Source organism: Macrobrachium nipponense, chromosome 13 (assembly GCF_015104395.2).
Source record: "Macrobrachium nipponense isolate FS-2020 chromosome 13, ASM1510439v2, whole genome shotgun sequence".
Taxonomy (NCBI): domain Eukaryota; kingdom Metazoa; phylum Arthropoda; class Malacostraca; order Decapoda; family Palaemonidae; genus Macrobrachium; species Macrobrachium nipponense.
Window position 1 is genome coordinate 92,096,412 of NC_087206.1, and position 22,005 is coordinate 92,118,416.

At 47.6% G+C, this 22,005-nt stretch overlaps 1 protein-coding gene across 1 annotated transcript in view; it reads left to right on the forward strand.

Annotated features, from left to right (window-relative positions):
* LOC135225205 (short transient receptor potential channel 4-associated protein-like) overlaps positions 1-22,005 on the forward strand; it is a 184,487-nt gene that overhangs the window by 139,930 nt on the left and 22,552 nt on the right. Inside the window, exons 12-13 of the mRNA XM_064264511.1 lie at positions 14,339-14,429; positions 14,894-15,040. Of these exons, the coding sequence (XP_064120581.1) occupies positions 14,339-14,429; positions 14,894-15,040 (238 nt within the window). The remainder of the gene's footprint in view (positions 1-14,338; positions 14,430-14,893; positions 15,041-22,005) is intronic.

Here is a 22,005-nt window from a genome sequence, read left to right on the forward strand (position 1 = left end):
AGACCCTGGTTTGTTCCACGTATGAACAAATGACAAGTTTTAAAAACAAATGACAAGTTTTAAATTAATTTGTATTTTTGTACATGAACTTCCCTGCCAGATATATACTTAGCTATAGTCTCCGACGTTCCGACAGAATTTCAAATCTCGCGGCACACGCGACAGGTAGGTCAGGTGGTCTACCTTACCCGCCGCTGGGTGGCGGGCGTATGAACCAATCTATCTCTCCAGCCAGATTTTTTTCTGTCGCTGAAGCGATAACAACTGTTGTCGTTTCTTCCGATATATTCTTCATTTCTCGCTTGCCTGGGGATTGATTTGAACATTTTGGTGACGTATTCGCTCTATGTTGGCTTGGCATACGCTGATTGTGGACCGTTATTGACTTTGCGCTGGATTTTCCTGTAGAATGTCTGATTTTGATTCTGTTTCCAAAACTCCGGTTTTGTTTAGAGTATGTGTGACCGATGGATGTAAGGTGAGGTTACCGAAAGCTGCGGTGGACCCTCACACTTTCTGTGTTAAATGTAGGGGGAATGAATGTTCGTTTAGTAACCCGTGTCAAGAGTGTGAGGTTTTGAACGAAGATGAATATAAGGCTCTTTCTTCTTATATTAGGAAACTTGAAAGGGATAGGGTACGTAAAGCTTCTTCAAGGAGCTCGAGCAGGTCGAGAATGAGTGAGAATGAAACTAACATTAATGTAGTTTTAGAACCTTCCTCCCAGGTCTCAGCTCCTGCTCCCCGCACCGAAGCCGTAGATTCGTCTTCGGAGGCGGCGGCCTCAAAAGCTTCCTTGTGTTCTAAGGAAGACAAGAATCTTCGTACTGAGCAAGGTAAGAGTGTCAGTGATGATAAGTGCAGTGTACCCAGTGATGTGGAGGGTGCGTCTGACCGGCTCCTTAGTGCCTCCAGGCCTAGACCTCTTCCAGACTCCCAGTTCCAGTGGAGGAGGAAAGTCGAAAGCCGCAGGAGGGCTAGGGAGAGCCCCCACCGGTCAGGCGTCCCCTCGGCAGATCCTGAAGTTCGCTCCCAGGCTGCCTTGGATCGTAAGAAGAAGAATATTCTTCGCCAGTGTTTTTCGTCATCCTCTTCTCCTTCGCCGAAGCGTGGGTGGAGCTCTAAGGAGGCGTCACGCCCGTTGAAGAGGGCTGCGGAGGCTCCCTTCAGTACGTTAGCGTCCAGCCCAGAAGACTTTTCGGATAAGCGTCCTTCTTTTACAACTCGTCGTTCTCCTGTACGCCTTTCTACTTTGGAATCTTCTCCTCATTCAAGACGTTTGTCTCCTTCATCGCACTGTACCCCAGCTAGGAAATCATCTAAGGATTCTCATAAGGATCCTCATCCCCGTTCTCCTCCTCAAGAAGACCAGGAAGCCTCTGAGGAAGAAACTAATACATCGGCAACAGTTTCTTCGTACAAGAAGCTCACAGAACTTCTCCTTCAGGAGTTCGGAGAGTCTTTGAGCCCTACTGCTCCTCCTTCTCCACACTCGTTGTTCTCCACAGCGAAAGCAACGAAAGGATCTTCGTGTGTGAGAATGAAGCCGACTCTTTCTATGAAGAAAGCGCTCAAGAGTTTCGGTTCATGGATGCGTACTAAAGAGGAAGCGGGGAAAACAATGTTTGCCTTCCCTCCGTCGAAGCTTTCAGGAAGGACAGGATTTTGGTATGAGACAGGAGAACCCTTGGGACTGGGCCTTCCGTCTTCAGCTGACGCAGATTTTTCGGCACTAGTAGACGCCACTAGAAGATCAGCTTTGAATTCGGCCAGAACTACGTGGGCAATGAATGAAATGGATCACATTCTAAAAGGCATTTTTAGAGTCTTGGAAGTTTTCAACTTTCTCGATTGGTCCCTCGGAGTCCTAGCCAAGAAAACTCAAGGACCGGACACGTTTTCTCCGGAGGATTTGAATTGTGTCTTATCCTGTATGGATAAATCGGTGAGAGATGGGGCCAGCGAAATAGCTTCACTGTTTGGAGCAGGGGTCTTGAAGAAAAGATCAGTTTTTTGCTCATTTTTAACAAAGTCGGTCTCACATGCTCAGAGATCGTCTTTGCTTTTTGCCCCTCTCTCTACACAGCTGTTTCCTAAACACCTGGTTCAAGACATTTCGAAGGCTCTCTCTGCCAAAGCCTCGCAGGACCTTCTAGCACAGTCTGCAAGGAAGCCGCGCCCTACCTTCCAGACTAAGACAAAGAAAGCTAAGCCGACCTCTCAGGAACCCTTTCGAGGGACATCTACCTCTAGATCCTCTTCGTTCAGAGGTCGGAAACCAAACAGAAGAGGGAGGACTTTTACGAAGTCAATCAAACCTCCCAAGTAAGACTCAAGTCCTTCAGACAACTGTAGGCGCCAGGCTTTTACAGTTTGCAGAAGTCTGGGCCCAGAAAGACGCAGATGCCTGGACCCTGTCAATTTTGAGGAAGGGCTATCTAATCCCGTTCTCTTCGAGGCCTCCCTTGACGAATACCCCGAGGGAGTTGACGGCCAGATACAGGGACCCCATCATGAATCAAGCCCTCCGACTAGCGGTAGATCAGATGCTGGAAAAGGAGGCGATCGAACTAGTGGCAGATCATCTTTCGGCAGGCTTTTACAACCGCCTGTTCCTAGTTCCGAAATCCTCAGGGGATGGAGACCGGTGTTGGATGTAAGCGCCCTGAACTTCTTCGTCGAAAAGAAGAAGTTCACGATGGAGACCACTGCCTCGGTGTTAGCAGCACTCCGTCCAGGGGACTGGATGGTGTCCTTGGACTTACAGGACGCTTACTTCCACGTACCAATCCATCCTTCCTCGAGGAAGTTTCTAAGATTCATGATGGGGGGAAGAATCTTCCAATTCAGGGCCCTGTGTTTTGGCCTCTCCACGGCCCCCAAGTCTTTACGGCCATCATGAGGAATGTGGCACAATGGCTTCACCTGGAAGGGGTGAGGATTTCGCTCTATCTCGACGATTGGCTTATAAGGGCCAATTCCAGAGATCGTTGTCTGAAGGACTTGAAGAAAACCCTGGATTTGACTTATTCCTTAGGACTTCTGGTCAATCTGCAGAAGTCAAGTCTGATTCCCGCTCAAGAGTGCGTTTATCTGGGGATCCAGATGAACTCTCTGAGTTTTCGGGCTTTTCCGTCACAGGAGAGGATAGCCCGGGGACTCGAAAAAGTAACAACCTTCTTAGGGAAAGAAGTATGCACAGTGAGGGAGTGGATGAGTCTGCTGGGGACGCTCTCCTCACTGGAGCAATTTGTTTCCCTAGGAAGGTTGCACCTGAGACCGCTCCAATTCTTTCTTCATCGGAATTGGAGTCGTCCTTCTCAGGATTTGAAGTTCTCCCTGTCAATTACTCTTCAAATCAAGAAGGAGTTAGCATGGTGGGCGGATCCCGACAAGTTCTCGCAGGGACTGCCTCTTCAATCCCAGAAACCCAGCCTGGTGTTGTTCTCCGATGCGTCGGAAACAGGTTGGGGGGCGACTCTGGGAACCAAGGAGGTGTCAGGAACCTGGATGGGGGACCAGTCTTCCTGGCACATCAACAGGAAAGAACTAATAGCCGTGTGGCTTGCTCTGAAGGAGTTCGAGTCAGATGTGACAGGAGCAGTTGTGCAAATAAACTCGGACAACACCACGGCTCTGGCATACATCAGGAAACAGGGGGGGACGCATTCCTTCTCTCTGTACGAAACAGCAAGAGATCTTCTTCTGTGGACAGAAGAAAGGGGGATAAAACTTCTCACCAGATTCGTACAGGGAGAAAGGAATGTAAGGGCAGATCTCAGCAGGAAAGATCAGGTCCTTCCCACAGAGTGGACTCTGCACCAAGATGTTTGCCAGAGCCTTTGGAAGTTGTGGGGCAGGCCTCTCTTAGACCTGTTTGCAACTGCAAAGAACAAAAGACTGGATCTGTATTGCTCTCCCATCTCGGATCCAGGAGCAATAGGGATAGACGCTCTCCTACTCGATTGGAAAGGACTCGATGTATACGCGTTTCCCCCCTTCAAGATTCTGGGGTTGACTTTAAAAAAGTTCGCAGAGTCAGATTCCGCGAGGATGACTTTGATAGCTCCCTTTTGGCCAGCACAAGATTGGTTCACAGAGGTGCTGGAATGGCTAGTGGATTTTCCAAGATCGCTTCCTCTAAGGAGCGATCTACTCAGACAGCCCCACTTCAACAGGTACCACAAAAACCTCCCCGCTCTCAGTCTGACTGGCTTCAGACTGTCCAGAAACTGGTCAGAGCGAAAGGCTTTTCGTCAGCAGCTGCTAAGGCAATCGCTAGAGCGAGGAGGTCTTCCACATTACGAGTGTACCAATCGAAGTGGGATGTCTTCAGAAGATGGTGCAAGAGGAATAACGTTTCCTCTTCCAGTACCTCTGTGAATCAAATTGCAGACTTCTTTTTATTCTTAAGACAAGAATGTGGCTTAGTCGTTTCGACGATTAAAGGCTATCGTAGTATGTTGGCGAATGTCTTCAGGCACAGGGGCCTCAACTTATCGGAAGATAAGGACCTACAGGACCTTATTAGGTCAGTTTAATACAACGAAAATGCAGTATCCTAAGACACCTAGCTGGAATTTGGATGTAGTCCTTCAATTCCTTGGGTCCTCTAGGTTTGAACCCCCTAATTTCAGCCTCATTCAGAGACCTTACCAGGAAGACTCTGTTTTTGATGGCTCTAGCTTCCGCCAGAAGAGTGAGTGAGCTTCAGGCGATTGATGGTAATGTGGGTTTTAAGGAGGACTCTCTCATTTGCTCTTTCCTTCCTGGTTTTCTTGCAAAGAATGAGAACCCATCAAGTCCATGGCCCAAGAACTTCGAGATTCGTGGGTTATCTTCTTTGGTAGGAGAAGAACCCGAGAGAACTCTTTGCCCAGTGAGAATGGTGAAATACTACCTAAGAAGAAAAGAGCAACTGAAAGCCAACCGAGAGGTCCTGTGGTGTTCAGTAAAAGACCCTACTCGTCCATTGTCGAAGAACGCATTGTCCTTCTTCTTGAGAAGCCTCATCAAAGAAGCACACGGATCCTGCAGAGAAGAACATCTTAGGCTTCTTAAAGTGAAAGCACACGAAGTAAGAGCCATAGCAACTTCTCTTGCTTTCAACAAGAATATGTCCGTGCGAAATCTGATGGAGACAACATTCTGGAGATGTCAGTCAGTGTTCGCGAACCACTACTTACGTGATGTGAGAATCACTTATGAAAAATGCTTCGCCTTGGGCCCGTACGTATCTGCGGATTCAGTGCTGGGGCAGGGAGCTGGAACTCATCCTGTTTAGTAGTATAAATTTTTCCCCCTTGTATTTGTTGTTGTTGGTTGCCTTAAAGAGGATGCATGAAGGCATCTCTTTAGGTCGTAATACTAATCTTTAGTAGTTTGGTTAGGTGGTCTGATGAGTGTGGCTCCTTGCAGTAGTAGTGGTTAGGACCTGTTAAGATAGGGACGAACTCCCTTTAACAGGATCCGACTTGGATTCTACCACACAAAGGGATCACATATCCCAGTGGTAGATCCGAGAGTCTTTCAGCATCAGGTCACGTCCTAGCTGTAGCTCTCCAGGCAACGCAGACTCAGAGATAATATCAATGAAGTCTTCTGCCTGAACAGGTAAGAACCAAGGTTATTTATATCCTACAACATCAGTTGTTTCTTATCTCTCCTTATTACTTTAGCTGTCTCTTACCCTCCACCAAGGGTGCCAATCAGCTAAGTATATATCTGGCAGGGAAGTTCATGTACAAAAATGATATTGTTAAACTACAATAAAGTTTTGTACATACTTACCTGGCAGATATATACGTCTAATGGCCCACCCAGCCTCCCCTCAGGAGACAGGTGAAAGAGAAAAAATCTGGCTGGAGAGATAGATTGGTTCATACGCCCGCCACCCAGCGGCGGGTAAGGTAGACCACCTGACCTACCTGTCGCGTGTGCCGCGAGATTTGAAATTCTGTCGGAACGTCGGAGACTATAGCTAAGTATATATCTGCCAGGTAAGTATGTACAAAACTTTATTGTAGTTTAACAATATCATTTTTCATAGCTAACAAACCTGTGGTCTTAACATTTACTGCCCACCTCAAGCCACCCCTCTTTCAGTTAACCCTGGGCTCGAAGAAAACTAATACATCACAGGATTGAGATTGGGTCACAGGCTGCTTCCAACCTCATCCCCATGACGGATGCCAGGTGCCACCAGTTCCTTGCATAAACAATTGTTGTTTTTTTACCGGTTTCCTGCTGGCACCAGAAAATGTAGCCTAATGTTAAGACCGCAGGTCTTTTAGCTATGAAAAATACAGATTATTTTGAAATTTGTCATTTTGCACACATCTTTAGTTTTCATGGTATTTTAGTTAGATTTATATAGTTTTCTGTTCTTAATATCTTCAGTATGACATGTTCTTTATCCATTGGAAATTTAATTGCATACAATCCAAGTAGACATTTGTGTGAGGAATTTTTACCGTTAATAGAATGGCATGCATCATGTAAAATAGTAAGTCATTTGTATATTGAATACATAATTCTTTCACTACAAATGTTGAAAGCTACCTTATAAAACCTTTGCAGCATTGTGTAAAGTCAATTAGTGTTTTAGCCATTTGTACAATACTGTTTATGCATAATTTACCCAAACAAATTCTTTTCTGTTTGTTTCGGTACTCTATTCAAATCCATTGCTATACTGGTGATTTGAAGCATTTAATCCCAAGGATTCTTTCAGCACTTGTAAGATTCTTCTGTGTGCCAACTATTTAATATTTGTATGCATTTATGTGTTGCTGTAAAAGTTCAAAGGATAAAGTGCACCACAAAACTTTTTTCACCACTGTTAGATAGACTCACTTTGTGTTATTCATATTTCCCTGTCAGGGCTTGAAAAGATAAAAATATGTACATGTGAGCATTCATCCACCAATGCAAGACTGGGTCCTGGTTTCTTATTAAATTTCAGTTCACTCTAATTGTGATCTTTGCTAAGAGGTGACACATGTTTTTGTACATGCAACTTCCCCGGCAGAAATATACTTAGCTATAGTCTCCGACGTCCCGACAGAATTCAAAACTCGCGGCACACGATACAGGTAGGTCAGGTGATCAGTCCACTCCTGCCACTGGGTGGCGGGACTAGGAACCATTCCCGTTTTTTAATTAGATTTTCTCTGTCGCCGGTTCCGACAACATCGTTGTTGGTTGCTCCTGCTTAGAAATTCTTTCTCGATTGCTGAGGATTATCTGGTTGACCTTTAGTGATGTATTGATCTTTGGCTTTGGATACGCTTTTTGTGGACCGTTTTTTGGATTTTGGATTTGGATTACTCTTTAGAATGTCCGATGTGGTACCTGTGTTTAGGGTTTGTGCGAAAGAGGAATGTAAGGTGAGACTACCAAAAGCTTCGGTAGATCCTCACACGGTTTGTGGTAAATGTAGGGGGAATGATTGTTCAGTATCTAACACCTGTGTAGAGTGTGAAAGTTTAACTGAAGTTGAATGGAAGAGTTTGGCTGCTTACATCAGAAAGCTGGAGAAGGATAGAGTCAGGAAGGCTTTCAGCAGAAGCTCTAGTAGATCCTGCTCTATTGAGCAGGAGGTAGCTCCTAACTCTTCTGTTAATTCTCCTGCTCCCAGTCTGGTTTCAGCCCCTTCCCCCCGCAGCGAACCCGTGGATTCGTCTTCGGAGATGGCTGCAATGAGAGCCTCTATTCGCACCTTGCAATCGCAACTGCAAGCGATGAAAGACAAAGGTAAGAGTGATTTGTGCAGTGATGTGTGCAGTGTCCCCAGTGCAGTGGAGGGGGCGTCTGATCGACTCCGCATTGCTCCTAGGCCTAGACCACTTCCAAACTCCCATGCCCAGGGGAGGAGGAATGTCGACAGCCGCAAGGGGGATGTAGAGTATTCCCAACGGTCAGGCGTCCCTTCGGCAGATCCTGTAGACTCTTCCCAGGCTGCCAAGGACAGCTATTGTAAAAGCGTCCTGCGGAAGTGTTTTTCTGACTCAGATTCGTCTTCACCTAGACGAGGCTGGAGTTCGTTGTCTAAGTCTCGTCCTCTCAAGAGAGCCTGGAAGCCTCCTGTAGGCGACGCCTTGGATTCCAGCCCTGAGCCTTTCCCGGAGTATTCGCCTGCTCAGAAGAAGAGAGCTCCTAGATCTCCTGACTCCTCTCTGGAAGGAGTTTCTTCAAAGACGAAGGAAGTTCTGGTAGGCCTCCAGGAACAGTTGTCCGCTCTGGTAGGAGTACTTTCGAAGGGCTCTTCTCGAAAGAAGGACCTCTCCCTTCCCATCAAGAGCTCAATTATGAGAGCCTCTGCTAGTAGGCGCTCTGGCGCCAGCAAACGCCCTTCTCCTGATAGGTATTCGTCCCCAGCGAAACCTTCGACTTCTTTGGCCTACGCTCATAGACGTATGTCTTCTCCGGTTAAGCTCTCTGATGATCGGAAGCCCCCTTCTGCTAAGAGACCTTCCAGGAGTTTGTCACGAGGCACAAGCGCCTCTCCTGACAGGCGCCAGGAGCCTGAGAGCCTCCTGTTGTCTGACGTATCACGGATCTCGCGTGAGCGAATTCGTTCTTCCAGGCTTCGCTCTCCTTCCAGACGAGCTTCAAGGGAAGGATGTTCCCCTTCTTACAAGCGCCTTGAATCTAAGAGGCTCCCAAATCCTGATAGACCTTCCAGGCGTCCTAATAAGGATTCAAGCGCCTCTCCTAGTAGGCGCCAGGATCTTGGCAGGTGCTATTCGCCTTCCAGGGCGCCTCTCCTCGCAGGCTCCCTACGCCTCACAGGCGCACATTCAAGGGCGCAAGCGCCTCTCCTGTCAGGCGCCAAGACCCGGTAAAGTGCCAGGACCCTTTTGGGAAGGAGGGTAATAGGATCCGTACTTCGGATAATATCCAACAAGTAGATATCGATTCTCCTTCGGATAGAGCTCTTGAGAGAAAGAAACTCTGTTCTCCAGTTCGACCCTTGGATAAGGGGAAAGTTAATTCGCCTCCTAAAGGTCTTTCTCCTGGAAAGCCCTCCTCTCCAGCAGCTCCTTTTGAAGAGGTTTCCGAGGAGGAAACCCCCCAAGGACGCTGGGATCTCGGATTACAAGAGGCTTGCTTCTCTCCTCCTGTAAGTATTCGGAGATTCTCTTCGACCTTCTGACCCTCCTTCCCCAGGATCGTTACTTTCCAGTACTAAACTGTCGAAGTCCCCCTCCTTCGTCAGGATGACCCCAACTCTCTCTATGAAGAAGTCTCTTAAGGGCATAGAGAGCTGGCTTCTCTCTAGGAAAGAAGCAGGAAAGACTGTGTTTTCCTGTCCACCGTCCAAGCTTGCGGGGAAACCGGGTATGTGGTACAATACCAAGGGACCAATGGGCCTGGGACTCCCTTCGTCCGCTGATACAGACTTCTCCGCCTTGGTGGATTCTTCAAGGCGACGCTCTCTACAGTCTGCTAAGGCCGCATGGGGGATGTGCGAATTGGACCATCTCATCAAGTGTCTCTTCCGAACCCTTGAAGTATTTAATTTTATGGACTGGACCTTAGGAGCTCTAGCCAAGAAGGCTCAGGATCCGGAATTCGTCAGCATGGACGAACTGACCAATGTTTTGTCGTGCCTCGACAAGGCAGTTATGGATGGTTCCACGGAGATTGCCTCCCTCTTTGGATCCGGTATTCTTAAGAAGAGAGCGGTGTACAGCTCCTTCTTAACGAAGTCTGTATCTCCTCTTCAGAGGTCCGCCCTGTTATACGCGCCCATCTCTGGTCACCTCTTTCCGCAAGAGATTGTGAAGGACATTTCTAGGTCCTTATCAGAGAAAGCCAAACAAGATCTGCTGGCGCAATCGGCTTAGAGGCTTAAACCTGCGGTCCCGGTGACAAAGAAGGATTGATTGATTGTGAGTTATCTGGCATCACAACTACCAGGGTCACTGACGCCGTGACAAAGAAGGAAAAGGCTCCCTTCCAGCAGCCCTTTCGGGGAAGGTCCGCCCCTAGATCCTCTCTTAGGAGTAGACAATCTGAAAAGAGAGGAAGGTTTTCAAGAAGGCCTTTTGTTAAGAGCCAATGAAACTACAGTCCTCCAGACGAAAGTGGGTGCCAGGCTTCTAAAGTTTCACGAAGCCTGGGCACAGAAAGGGGCCGATGCCTGGTCCCTCTCCATCCTAAAGAAAGGATACCTGATCCCCTTCAGGGAAAAACCTCCCTTGACAACAACTCCAAGGGAGTTGACAGCAAAGTACAAGGACCCTATCAAGAACCAAGCCCTTCTACATCTTGTGGAACAAATGCTGTACAAAGAAGCAATAGAGGAAGTAGAAGAGATCCCTTCCCCGGGGTTTTACAACCGCCTTTTCTTGGTACCGAAAAGCTCAGGAGGTTGGAGGCCGGTGTTGGACGTGAGCGCTCTGAACGTGTTCGTAGCAAAGAGGAAGTTCACGATGGAGACGACATCCTCGGTTTTAGCAGCCCTTCGTCCAGGGGACTGGATGGTGTCCCTGGACCTTCAGGATGCCTATTTCCACGTGCCAATCCACCCGTCGTCCAGGAAATACCTCAGATTTATGGTACGAGGGAAGATATTTCAGTTTCGGGCTCTCTGCTTCGGGCTTTCAACAGCCCCGCAAGTGTTCACAGGGCTGATGAGAAATGTGGCACATTGGCTACATCTCAAAGGGGTTCGAATATCCTTGTATCTAGACGACTGGCTGATATGGGCCCAGTCGCAAGTCCGCTGTCTGGAGGACTTGATTTTGACCCTGAAGTTGACCCAGTCCTTAGGACTGTTAGTAAACCTCGGGAAATCCCAGATGATTCCCCAGCAGAGCATCGTCTATCTGGGGATTCTGATGGATTCTCTGGGTTTTCATGTGTTTCCATCACAAGAAAGACAAGAACGCTGCTTAGAAAAAGTAGCAACCTTCCTAGAGAAAGTACAATGTTCCGCGAGGGATTGGATGAGTCTTCTGGGGACCCTTTCCTCGATGGAACAGTTCATTTCTCTAGGAAGGCTTCATCTAAGGCCTCTACAGTTTTATCTCAAGGGACATTGGGATCAGAAGTCCCAAAAGCTGTCAGACTCCTTCCGAATTTCAAGGAAGATAAAGGAAGATCTTTGTTGGTGGATGAACCCGTTCAGACTCAACGAAGGCGTGTCCCTTCATGCTCTGAGCCCTCGGCTAGTGTTATTTTCCGACGCCTTAGAGTCGGGCTGGGGAGCCACTCTGGGTGCGAGAGAAGTGTCAGGCACCTGGAGAGGGGAACAGGTGTCCTTGCACATCAACTTAAGGAGTTGGCAGCAGTTCATCTGTCACTCCTGCACTTCGAGGCTCAGATCTCAGGCTCAGTGCTGCATATCAATTCGGACAACACAACGGCCTTAGCTTATATCAAGAAGCAAGGAGGGACTCACTCGTTCCCCCTTTACGAAAAGGCAAGGAGTTACTGCTTTGGGCAGAGGAGCGAAAAATCACTCTCCTGACAAGATTTATCCAAGGAGAGAAGAATGTAAGAGCCGACCATCTGAGCAGGAAAGACCAAGTACTTCCTACAGAATGGACCCTACATCCAGAGGTCTGCAACAGACTTTGGAGCCTCTGGGGGAGACCAAATATAGACCTGTTCGCTACTCATTGGAACACAAGACTGGAAAATTACTGCTCCCCGATCTCAGATCCAAGGGCGGTAGCAGTGGACGGTCTCCTTCTCAGTTGGTCCAGACTAGATGGGTATGCTTTTCCACCATTCAAGATCTTAGCAGAAGTGGTGAGAAAATTTGCAGCAGCAGAGGGAGTCAAACTGACTCTCATCGCCCCGTTTTGGCCAGCGCAAAACTGGTACACAGAGGTACTGGAATGGATGGTAGACTTTCCGAGATCGCTCCCACACAGGAGCGATCTTCTCAGACAGCCCCACTTCAACAGATATCACAAAAACCTCCCCGCTCTCAATCTGACTGCCTTCAGACTATCGAAGGACTTGTCAGAGCTAGAGGTTTTTCTCGAGGAGTTGCGAAAGCGATCGCAAGGGCAAGAAGGCCATCTACTGTTCGAGTCTACCAGTCGAAGTGGGAGGTGTTTCGCAAATGGAGCAGAGCTCAGAAAATATCCCCTTCCAGTACCTCTGTGACAAATATAGCCGATTTCCTCCTTTACTTGAGGGAGAAATGTAATCTGGCAGTCTCCACGATCAAGGGCTATATAAACATGCTTTCTTCAGTCTTCAGGCATAGAGGCCTAAACATTACAGAGGACAAAGACCTCCATGATTTGATCAAATCTTTCGAGACTTCGAAGATTAAGAATATTAGGACACCCAGTTGGAACCTGGATGTGGTCCTAAAATACTTGATGACCCCCAGATTTGAACCTCCACGTACTGCTTCGTTCAGAGATCTGACAAGAAAGTCGTTATTCCTATTCGCTCTAGCCTCAGCCAAGAGGATAAGCAAACTCCAAGCCTTAGAAGATTCTGTTGGCTTCAGGAACGACTCTGCTTTCTGTTCCTTCAAACCCCTTTTTCTCGCGAAGAATGAAAACCCTTCGAAACCTTGGCCTAGGACATTCGAGGTTAAGGGACTGTTTTCTCGTGACAGGAAGAGAACAAAAAAGGACTCTGTGTCCAGTCAGAATCCTTAAATTTTACCTAGAAAGGAAGAGGAAACTGGGTGGTAATAAGGAAAGCTTATGGTGCTCTGTTAAGAGATCCCAAAAGAGAAATCTCTAAAAATGCTCAGGCGTTCTTCATCAAAGATGTGATCAAAGAAGCCCACTTAGCCTGTAAGGAAGAGCACCTCGGGCTCCTAAGAGTTAAAGCTCATGAGGTGAGAGCCATCGCTACCTCGTTAGCATTCCACAAGAATCTGTCTCTATAAACTCTCGTCGAGTCAATTTATTGGAGATGCAACTCAGTCTTTGCATCACATTATTTGAGACATTCAAGTAACTTATGACAGATGTTTTTCTCTTGGAGCTTACGTATATGCGGATTCGTTGCTGGGACAGGGAGCTGAACCCAATCCTTTTTAGTATAGTTATGTTAGGGTTTTTAATGGTTTATGGTGTATTTATTAGGTCGATTGAAAGAGGGGACTGGAGGTGGACCCCTTTCAAGTCGTAGTTCTAACATATTTAGTGTGGTCAGGTGGTCGGGATTGGTTGTTGTGCTCCTTGTAGTGTCTTAAGTACCTAAAGCTCTGTCATGTAAGAGGGTTAGCCCCCATTGATACGATATAGGTTAAGGCTCTGCCATGTAAGTGGGTCAGCCCTCATTGGCACGATCCAAGACAAGGCTCTGTCAAGTAAGCGGGCAAGCCCCCATTGGCATGATCCGAAAGGGTTATCAGTCACAGGTCTCATCCTCTCTGAAACTCTTGAGGCAAGCAGACTCATAGACAGTATCCATGAAGTCTTCTGCCCTCTCAGGTAGGAACCAAGGTGGTTTTGTTTATTATACCTACAACTCATGTTGTTTCCCTGTTTTTACATTTATAATCATTTTATATGTGGCTGTCTCTTGCCCTCCTCCAAGGGTGCCAATCAGCTAAGTATATATCTGCCGGGGAAGTTGCATGTACAAAAATGATATTATGATACAATAAAGTTTTGTACATACTTACCCGGCAGATATATACGATTAATGGCCCGCCCAGCCTCCCCTCAGGAGACAGGTGGAAGAGAAAATCTGATTAGAAAACGGGAATGCTTCCTAGTCCCGCCACACAGCGGCGGGAGTGGGCTGATCACCTGACCTTCCTGTCGCGTGTGCTGCGAGTTTTGAATTCTGTCGGGACGTTGGAGACTATAGCTAAGTATATATCTGCCGGGTAAGTATGTACAAAACTTTATTGTATCATAACAATATCATTTTCTTGTACAATCTGTATTATGCTTACTATCCTATGTCTGTTTCAAGTTAGTATTGTCTTTCATGCTATGAAGTCTAAAAGAAAAAATATTAAAATCTGGGTGAGGTTTTGAAATGCCGTCATAAAAGAAAAAATATAAAAATCTGGGTGGGGTTTTGAAATTCCATCACCACCTTAGAATTGTATTCTTTTTAAATGTTAATAAAAATTAATGTAATTTTCTTGGCAAATTTTTATTCTTGTTTTCTACTAGCGCAAACCATTTTTTTCATTGTAAGGGAAATTAATTTCTATCCATTTTTGTTTTTTGTTAATATTTTCTTTTCTTTCGGTAAAACCCATAGTATTTGCATTCAAGAAATAACCTATGTTTATGATGGTATTCAAAGTTTTTACAGAATAATGTTCATTTATTGCATAGTTAAGAATTGTAAGGGCTTTGACACATGTGCTTATACCCTGTATTTTCAACAGATTTTGGTTTTCACGGGCTATTGAGAGTTACTTGAGAAGTGCTAATCCTTATGCCGATCAAATATTCCTTCTCCGACGAGGCCTATTAATGGTTTGTATTATGGTTATACATTTTTAATATATATTCTTAGTAAATGAGTATAATATACATAATAAATACCATTATCTGTTTGTATATACAGGCAGTCCCCAGTTATCAGCGGTGGTTCCGTTTCTAACAGCGTAACTAACAGAAAATTGCTGATATCCGAAATTAGGCGATAACAGTGCTTATTGGTGCCAATAACCGGATATCAGAGCTGATAACCGGGGATCAGCACTGCTGTTAAATGGGGATTGGCACAGATAATCGGAGATCGACACATACCACCGAAAATCCAGTTATCGTCGTTATTAGACAATCTGCATAAAACTAGATCCCCGATAACTTCTGACTGCCTGTATAGTGTTGCTTATATCGTTGTGATGGCCTAAATATTCCATTAGAAGATTATCAACAATGAAGGGTCATCTATCAGTCTAGTATATTTTTAACAAGCATATTTTTTTTAACAGCATTTGGCCAATTCACTGCTTCTTTGTGAAGTTGGGCCTAGTCAAAAGGAAGTACTTCAGTCAACATTCGACTTACTAGGGGAACTGCTTAAATTCAATGTTGAAGCTTACCACAGATTAGACAGTATAATTTCTACAGAAGCTAGGGTAAGTTCATTGCCTCAGCTTCTTTCCTGTTACTTATATTTCTAAGTTATAATAAATGGACCAGTGATTTAGCTTATTTAAGTCTTCTATGGGTGGCTTAAAATATTACACAAACAGAATTTGTTTTAGGAGCTTCCTGTGTTAGAAAAAATAATTTTATTTTTAATTATATTTTTTATAGTAGTTGGTATCATGTTAGTTACCATATTGCATATTGGTTAGTCAGCTGTGTTCATCTGTGTATTTTGTTAAGAAATCTGCATTTTCACAAAATCACTAAAAGCTAACAATATTAAAGAAAAAATTCTTCAAAATGTCTACAGAAAGCCACACAAAATACTATTTTTAAGAGCATTTAGTGATGAAAATTAAGATACGCAAAGAAGAAAAAGTAAATATACATCTTCTCCATGAATCTTTTAAAAAGTTATACGTACATTACCGTATCCAATAATGCATGTACAGTAGTACCTCGAGATACGAAAGGCTCTACTTACGAAAAACTCGAGATACGAAAGCCAATGCGAAAAATTTTACTGCTCTACATACGAAAAGTTTTCAAGATACGAAAGGTTGTTGCTGTAAAGTCCCGAGATTCGCCCGGACCACCGAGAACAATTTTAAAACTCCCACGCTGCCAACTGAGTAAACTCGCCACCATCCTCCCGCTCTCCCATTGGTTCCTGATGCTAGTCACCCCATAAGGTCCTGCTCTCCTATTGGTCAGCATCTACCCCTTGTGCTTTAAGTATTCTATTGGTAAAAGGATACTGTAAATTGAAAAACTTATTCATGCAATACATTTAATAAAAAAAAAAAACATTAGGTAAAGATAGAATAAAGAATAGAAATGAATGGTTATTATACTGTTTGGTAGTTTCATTAGTTGAAGAGATAATAATGACAATTTATGGCTTACTGTGTGCTAGGAAAAATGATTGTTTGGCGCTCGTTCGATACTCGTAAGATGGGTAAGAGCTGAATGTAAACAATCGATTGGAAGGTTTGTTTTTTGTTTGTTTGTGTATTATAGTTAATGATTAATTAATAATTATTTGAAATGAGAACATACTGATTATTTATACATTTTATTGGCATATTCTAAGCTTTTAGCTCTTAGGTTTAGATGTCAGAATCATAGACTAGGCTACAGTAGCAACCGCTAACATAGGCTAGGCTTATTGCTAAGGGACATATGCTAAAGTCCTAATATAATCAGTAAAAATGGGGTTGAACATTACATGCTGTTGAATATTACTCAAGTATGTACAGTATTTTGCCTTTTTGGAGTCCTATTTCTTCCGTCGGATCGCCGTTGTAACCCTAGAACATGTGTTTTAGGCCTGGAAATATAATTTACTGGGGTGTTTTTGGAGGGCTTGGAACGGATTAGCCATTTTACATGTAAAATGTGTTCCAAGATACGAAAAACTCATAATACGAAGGCCGCCTCGGAACGAATTAATTTCGTATCTCGAGGTACCACTGTATTCTCATATTGCATTATAAAATACTACTAACATAGTGGTTAATGTTTTGGTTTGGAAGTCAGCTGATGGCAAATAAGAGTATATTTCGCCATATTTAACTCAGTTCTGAGCAAATTGTCTTGCTTCTAGTTAACATAAACTAATATCTAGATACTTGACTTATAAGTTGTTCCAACATGTAATACAAACCCTCGGTCCTTTACATAGGGAATTACCTACAGCGCCAGCTGGACCGGTCGTAAGATTTCTAACATGGTAGTTCGGTAGTAATGGCTCATCCGATGGTCAGGAGTCCCGCCCGATTGGACGTGAACATATCACTTTTGCTTTCGCCCGCTGTCAGATGAAGACGTGTGTGTTCACCTCTACCCGCCATCGTCGTGAGACTTTCTATGGTTTCGACTATGAAGCTGTTCTTTTTCTCAACTTTTGCCTTGTGTACTACTTTGAGTGTGGATCTTTGTAAGTACTTATTGAACTCTTTATTGTTGAGTTTTGTGGTTTGCATCGTGAACTTAGAGCCATGCAAGCCCACGAAGGTGAGAAGCCCCCCACCCCCCAACCAACCGGAGAGTGTGCCCTGGTTTGGAGGGCCGTAAGTGTGGGGCCTTTAGGTCCTCTGAACATTTGGACCCCCATGTAGTGTGTATGCGGTGCTGAGGGCGCGAGTGCTCTCGGTCCGAGCCTTGTGATTTTTGTATTTCATGGTCGGAGGAGCAGTGGGATCGCTATGAGAGGAGGAAGAAGACACGTAAAGTAGCCAAGGGGTCATCGGAAAGCTCTCCCACGACACCTCATTCCTCCCTCCTAGCCAGCTCCCTCGTATGGCTCTTTCCCCTGCGGGGACATGTTGCGTTCCGCCTCTTTGTTCGACCTGTTGAGCGCAGGGGAAGGGCCGCGACACCCCAACCTGCAACTGTACTCGGGATATTCCCTCTGCGCAAGGCAGGATCATCCCCCCCACCCCACCTCCCAGTGAGCGGGAACCCCTTCCCACTAACCCGACTGTTGCTTCCGCAGGTGTGACTGCCGCCGCGGGTGGAGGCCTCCAGCAGGTCTGGCACTCGCTGAGCCTTTCGGGCACTCCCAGCATTCAGGGGCTGTTGCAACATCTGGCTGCTCCTGTGACCCAAGGCACGGTGACGTTGATGACTACCACCATCTCTACACCAGGGTATGCCACGCCACCGCACCTGTTATACACGCAGCACATAACCTCCGTGACCCCCTCAGCCGCCATGCAGGCCCCGCTGACGTTCGGGCCGTGTGAGGAGATCGTTCCTCCGCCTGGTTTTGCTGTCCTCACCCCAGTCCCTGACTTCGAGTGCTCGAGGAGCTCCTCCCTTGACCACCCACCAGTTCCTATGCCTGTTCCTGCTGTCTACGTTCCTGCCCGTGGTGTTGCTGCTCCCATTGCAGGTCCCTGTAGACAGGTGCAGTTGGGCTGTGTTGCTGCCGCAACTGCCCCAGACCCGTCCTGGATGGAGGACCTGTCGGTGGTCTTGAGGAAGCTGACGAAGAAAAGGTCCAAGAAGAAGAGGAAGGTGTCGTCGTCTGCTGCTGCCTCTTCCCCTTCGACTTCCAAGGCCCCACAGCTGAGGAAGAAGAAGGTGCCCCCGCCCCCCCCCCAAGAAGTCTCTCACAGAGACTTCTAAGGGTCTGTCCCACTCCGATGGGACAGGTGGGTCTTCTGCTGGTCCTCCTGTTCCTTCAGGAACAGGGCCCGTCTCTCCTTCCCCAGGGAAGAAGAAGACGGGGACCGTAGAGGTGCCAGCTACCTCTGGTACCTCTTCTCCTGGTTCCAGAGATTCCAGAGCGTCACCGAGCGGAAGACTGGTGGGAGTTGCTCAGGTGACTCGCCAGGCTGGCAATCGCTCTCGTGGCGATCCCCTGGTTCCCAGGGATGACGTGACGGTCCCACCACACCGGTCATGTGTCGAGGCTAGGAAGAGGTCCCCCCGGCAACCAGGTCCAGCCTCGGCTGGATCAGGTACCGTGACGTGTCGAGAGGATGGTGCGCGCTCTCACTGCGTCTTTGGACACTACCAGTCACCCGACAGTCACTCCCACCGGGACCGTATGGCTCGCATGACTGGTAGCAGTTCGCCTGATGCACGGACTGTTGCAACCGTCCTCGGTCCAGCGGTTCTCCTCACGGAGACCGCGGGACTAGACCTGCAGCTTGGTTGCCACTGCAGATTGGTGATCGCCTGCAGTCCTCCCAGCCCACCAGCTCCGCTGGTAGGCAGGGTGGGTTTGTCAGGTCTTCCTCACCTGTCCCTTCAATCTCCTCAGGCTATACCGGGAGGAGCGAGGCGACCAGGGGTGACCGTGAGGAGCGAGATCCACACAGTCCTGCCACGAGAGCCTACGAGCCTGGCTCGGTCCCAGGTCATACGCACAAGTGGTTGGAGGAGACCACAACGAGTCTGGTGAGGTTCTTCCTTCTGAAGGAAGAGGGTCTCGAGAGGTAATTGGCCTGGATGGATCGGACGGTTCATCGCCGCAGGACGCTATCACTCGAGATTCAGAGGTCCTTCACGGAGGTCATTGTGCTGATTCGTCAGCACAACGACCTCAGGGAAGGATCGTGGTTGCTCCCTCCGAACCTCCATTGAGGGTGGAGCCGTTCTAGGGCCCCAAGAAGGAACCCAGGACGACGGTGGGTTTGCCCCGATCCTCCTTGGCCTATGGTGTGCTGGGCCAGGTTGACTCTCGTCTCCGGACAGGAGGGCTCACTTAGGTCCGTCAGGTCGGACAAGCTGCTTCCCCATCCTCTGCCTCGCCAGTGGCGATTCTATGTGCCATCGGTAGACCTGCTACCGACCAAGTAGGTTGACCCAGAGATAGCTGGTTTTCACAGCAAGAGGCATCAGCCCTGGAGGCAACTGCCATGGCAGCCTTCCAAGCAGTCCCCTGGTTGGACCTGTGGTCCCTCACGGTGTCCAAAGTTGCAGCCTCCTTGGGACCCATCACTCCCGAAGAAGATTCGGCGTTCGGGAGGTGGTGTCAATCTGGAGGTAGAGCCATCTCTTACCTCGCCCACCAAACGGCCAACCTGTGGGCCAACCTGGTCCTGAGACGTTGGGACGCAGTCCTCGCTCGGGTGACCAGGGCGGCCAGTCGGGAAGTGTCGATGGGTCTACGAAACGGATCGTTGCTGGGTTCCTCCTCTCTCTTCCCCAAAGTGATGGTGGACGCTATGGTGGAAAAGCGGCGCACTGAGGACAGTGACCTCTTAGTACACCAGGCAGTCTCGAAGGCTTCTGGGCAGCCTCGAGCAACTGCGGCCAAGCCTCGGAGCTTGGCTAGCTCTTCCTCTGGTACCAATACATCAGCTTTGTCGAGGTCGAGAGGAAAGACCCAGCCTTTGACTTCTGCTTCAATGAGTGAGCGTCGGCCCTCCTCCCAAGCCTCCTACTCCCGTGGGGGTCCTGCCAAGCGGAAACTGAAGAAGGGGAAACACTAGGGATGGCGTTCCCCCTCACCTGCTGCTGGAAGTGGGGGTTGCCTGGCAAGCCATTGGGCAACTTGGCAGCACTACGGAGCCGGGACCTGGGTAGTGGATGTCCTTTAGGAGGGATATCTGCTACCCTTCGAGTCGCGGCCACCCCTCACTTCGCACCCGGTCCACCTTCAGACATACGTTCCCGGTTCTGCCAGGGACATAGCACTTTGGTAAGAAGTCAAGACCATGCTGAGCAAACGAGCTGTGGAGATCGTATGAGATCAGTTGCCGGGCTTCTACAGCTGACTTTTCCTAGTGGAGAAGTCATCGGGGGGCTGGCGACCAGTGATAGATCTCTCTCCCTTGGACCGATTTGTTCGTCAGACTCGGTTCACGATGGAAACAGCACGCTCAGTGCTCGATTCCATTAGGGAGAACGACTTCATGCTTTTGGTGGACCTGAAGGATGCGTATTTCCAAATACCCATCCATCAGTCCTCCAGGAAGTACCTCCGCTTTATCCTCGACGGGACGGTGTACCAGTTCAGGGCACTGTGTTTCGGTCTCTCACCCGCCCCACAGGTGTTCACGCGAGTGTTCACTCTGGTGTAGGCTTGGGGCCCATTCGGCCGGGATACGTCTCTTCGCCACCCAGCACAACAGGAAACTCTAGATTTTCTTCGTTTGTCATGCTGGACCTATGGGCAGCTGCAGAGGACGCGTTCCAGCACCCATGGGACAACCTCCTAGTTTACACCTTTCCCCTGTTCTGCCTGATTCTTAAGGAGATCAGCAGTGTGCTGGTCACCAGCAATCTTTGGATGATTCTGGTGGCACCCAAATGGCCTCAGGCTGTTTGGTATCCGGACCTGCTGGCTCTTCTCTCCGAGGCACAGCGACAGATTCCCTCTTGGCACAACCTACTGTGCCAATCCCCGTGGAGCAGTACCACCAAGCAGTTCAGTCCCTGTGTCTTCACAGCTGGCGGTTATCCACCATCTCTTGTGAGCGAGAGGCTTTTCTCGCCGAGCAGCATCAGAGATAGCAGGTTACCTCAGACAGTCCTCTGCAGCAGTATACCAGGGAAAGTGGTCCGTCTTCTGTGGTTGGTGTCATGGATGGGGTCTCTCTCCACTCAGAGCCAGTCTTAAGCAGGTAGCGGATTTCTTCGTCTTTCTTCGCCGAGAGAAACTCCTCTCCGTCTCCGCAGTTAAAGGCTACAGAGCCGCCCTGGTCCTAGTCCTTAAACTGCAAGGAGTCGACATTTCCACTTCTATGGAAATATCACTCCTAATGAAGAGCTTCGAGAGGTCTTGCCCACCTAGAGAACTCAGGCCCCCGGGGTGGGATGTGACTCTCGTACTTAGGAGCCTGGCTCGCAGACCCTACGAGCCACTCCGAGAGTTGTCAGACAGGGATCTGACACTCAAGACTGTCTTTCTGCTGGCCCTGGCATCGGTGAAGAGAGTAGAAGAACTTCATGGCCTTTCCTTCAATGTTAAGCACTCAAGGGGATGGGGATCAGTTACGCTCGATTTCGTCCCTGACTTTGTAGCGAAGACTCAGAACCCTTCAGTCTCCGATGCCAGGTTTGAGTCCTTCACAATCCCCTCCCTGGAAGACTTCACCAACAATGATGCGGATGAGATGCTGCTTTGTCCTGTGAGGGTGCTACGGCGCTGTCTGAAGAGAACTTGTCACCTCAGGCCTAAGTGTCGACGACTCTTCGTTAGCACCGGGGTTATTCAATAACAGGGAACATAAAAATATGTGGTGGCATTTTGAGGGTTGGAACGGATTAAGGGCATTTTAAGTATTTTCAAACAAACAAACAATCAATTGGAAAATTGATTTGATGTGTGAGCAAATTGAGCTACGATCTCGACCATGGAACAAATTAAACTTATAGGTGAAGGTACCACTGTAATAAAACACGAAAACAATAAAATGCAGTAATAATAATAATAAAAAATATGTTTTATAAAACTTATTGTTGCATCAACTGCATTAATTTTATAGAGGTTCTT